At 48.0% G+C, this 1,870-nt stretch overlaps 1 protein-coding gene across 1 annotated transcript in view; it reads left to right on the forward strand.

Annotated features, from left to right (window-relative positions):
• The first annotated feature begins 401 nt into the window (after window positions 1-401).
• The window catches only part of nt5e (5'-nucleotidase, ecto (CD73)), a 10,731-nt gene continuing 9,262 nt past the window's right edge, over window positions 402-1,870 (forward strand). Inside the window, exons 1-2 of the mRNA XM_031865948.1 lie at window positions 402-941; window positions 1,467-1,689. Of these exons, the coding sequence (XP_031721808.1) occupies window positions 591-941; window positions 1,467-1,689 (574 nt within the window). The 5' untranslated portion in view covers window positions 402-590. The remainder of the gene's footprint in view (window positions 942-1,466; window positions 1,690-1,870) is intronic.

The following is a 1,870-nucleotide window of genomic DNA, read 5'->3' on the forward strand; positions in this document are numbered from 1 at the left end:
TGTGTGTGTGTGTGTGTGTGTGTGTGTGTGTGTGTGTGTGTGTGTGTAGGTGTGTACTCAACATGTTTGCTCCTGAAGACATTTTATTGTTCACTGTTTCATGTTGAGGTTTTCTTCCATGAATCCTGCAGAACAAACGAGTTTATTTATTATTAGAAACACACAAATGTTTTCCACTTCCAGTTTTACAGATTCATTTTATTCCGTTTTAATCATTTTACATGTTACCTTGTGTTCATTGTTCCCTTATTGTTCAGTCTATAAATAAACTTCCCTCCAGTTAAACTTCCACCAGCGTCTTTTCTTCAGAGTTAATAAATGTGAGGAGAAGTGAAAGGGGGGGGGGGGAAGCCACGAGAGAAGAAAAGGCGTATCATAACACCCCTCCTCCTCCTCCTCCTCCTCCTCCTCCTCCTCCTCGGAGGCGCGCTGTGTCTAGTCTGCCCAGCATGTGGTGTCAGCGGGACTCGTTTAACTCATAAAGAGGAGCAGAAGGAGCGAAGAGAACCGGTTCCTGCGGGTCATGTAACAGTAAAGAACCACCACACGTCCCGGGTTTCTCCTCCAGTGTTTTTACGCGCAGCGGAGAAATGGAAGCGGTGCGCCCGGAGCGGAGCGCTCTGCCGCGGCTCGTCCTCCTGCTGCTGCTCGGCTTCTTCTCCGTGTCCACCTCCGCGACCTGGGACCTGGTTCTCTTGCACACCAACGACGTGCACGCCCGGATAGAGGAGACCAGCAAGTACTCCGGGAAATGCGGCGGAGGCGGCGGGTGTTTCGCCGGAGTGGCCCGGAGAGCCACGATGATCAAGAGGATCCGCAGCGCCGAGAGCAACGTGCTGCTGCTGGACGCCGGAGACCAGTTCCAGGGGTCCGTCTGGTTCAACTACTACAAAGGAGCCGAAGCTGCACACTTCATGAACAAACTGGGTTATGATGCCATGGTGAGAGACACACACACACACACAGAGAGCTTCATGAATTATTGATTATTAATAACAACTACAGTCTGATCAGCTTCTTTTAAAGTAGTGTTCTGAGTTTAGATGGATGATGGATCACGTTTCCTCTCGTTATCATTCAAATAACAACATCCATCATATATACATGTACCGGGAATAAATATATATATATATATATATATATATATATTTATATAATGAAGTATGTCATCAAAGTGTTAAGTGCAGTGCGACGGTGTGTAACAGTAAGTGAGTCAGTAGTTTGATGGTTTCTACAGGAGCCCGCTCCTTTAAATACAGCATGAGAACTTCTTCCACCATCCATCGTGTCCGGTTGTATTCTTTCATGTTCTAAGTTCACCGTCTGCAGAATGTAGAGCAACTAGTCTGTGTGCTTTCACTAAGCACACTATAATACACCGTATGTCTCCGAGAGCAGCGGCCTGAATCTCATTCTGCAGTTCTAATTATGTTTTTCAAATTTGTTTTTTGTTTTTTGTTCGTCAGGTTTTTGGAAATCACGAGTTTGACAACGGAGTGGAGGGCCTCATGAAGCCGTTCATGCAGCACATCAAGTGTCCCGTTCTCAGCGCCAACATCAGACCGGATGAAACTCTGGCGGCGACGTTCGGCAGCTCTTTCTTACCGTATAAGATCCTCACTGTCGGCGGGGAGAAGGTGGGCGTGGTGGGATACACGTCGAGGGAAACCCCCCATCTGTCCAAGCCTGGTGAGTCTCACGCTGACCTGAGGATGGATGGATGGATGGATGGCTGTCTGTCTCTCTGTCTCTCTCTCTCTCTCTGTCTGTCTCTGTCTCTCTCTCTCTGTCTGTCTCTGTCTCTCTCTCTGTCTCTCTCTCTGTCTCTCTGTCTGTCTCTCTCTCTCTCTCTCTCTCTCTCTGTCTGTCT

The sequence above is a fragment of the Anarrhichthys ocellatus genome, unplaced genomic scaffold, assembly GCF_004355925.1.
Source record: "Anarrhichthys ocellatus isolate YVR2014 unplaced genomic scaffold, GSC_Weel_1.0 scaffold34, whole genome shotgun sequence".
NCBI classification, from domain to species: Eukaryota; Metazoa; Chordata; class Actinopteri; order Perciformes; family Anarhichadidae; genus Anarrhichthys; species Anarrhichthys ocellatus.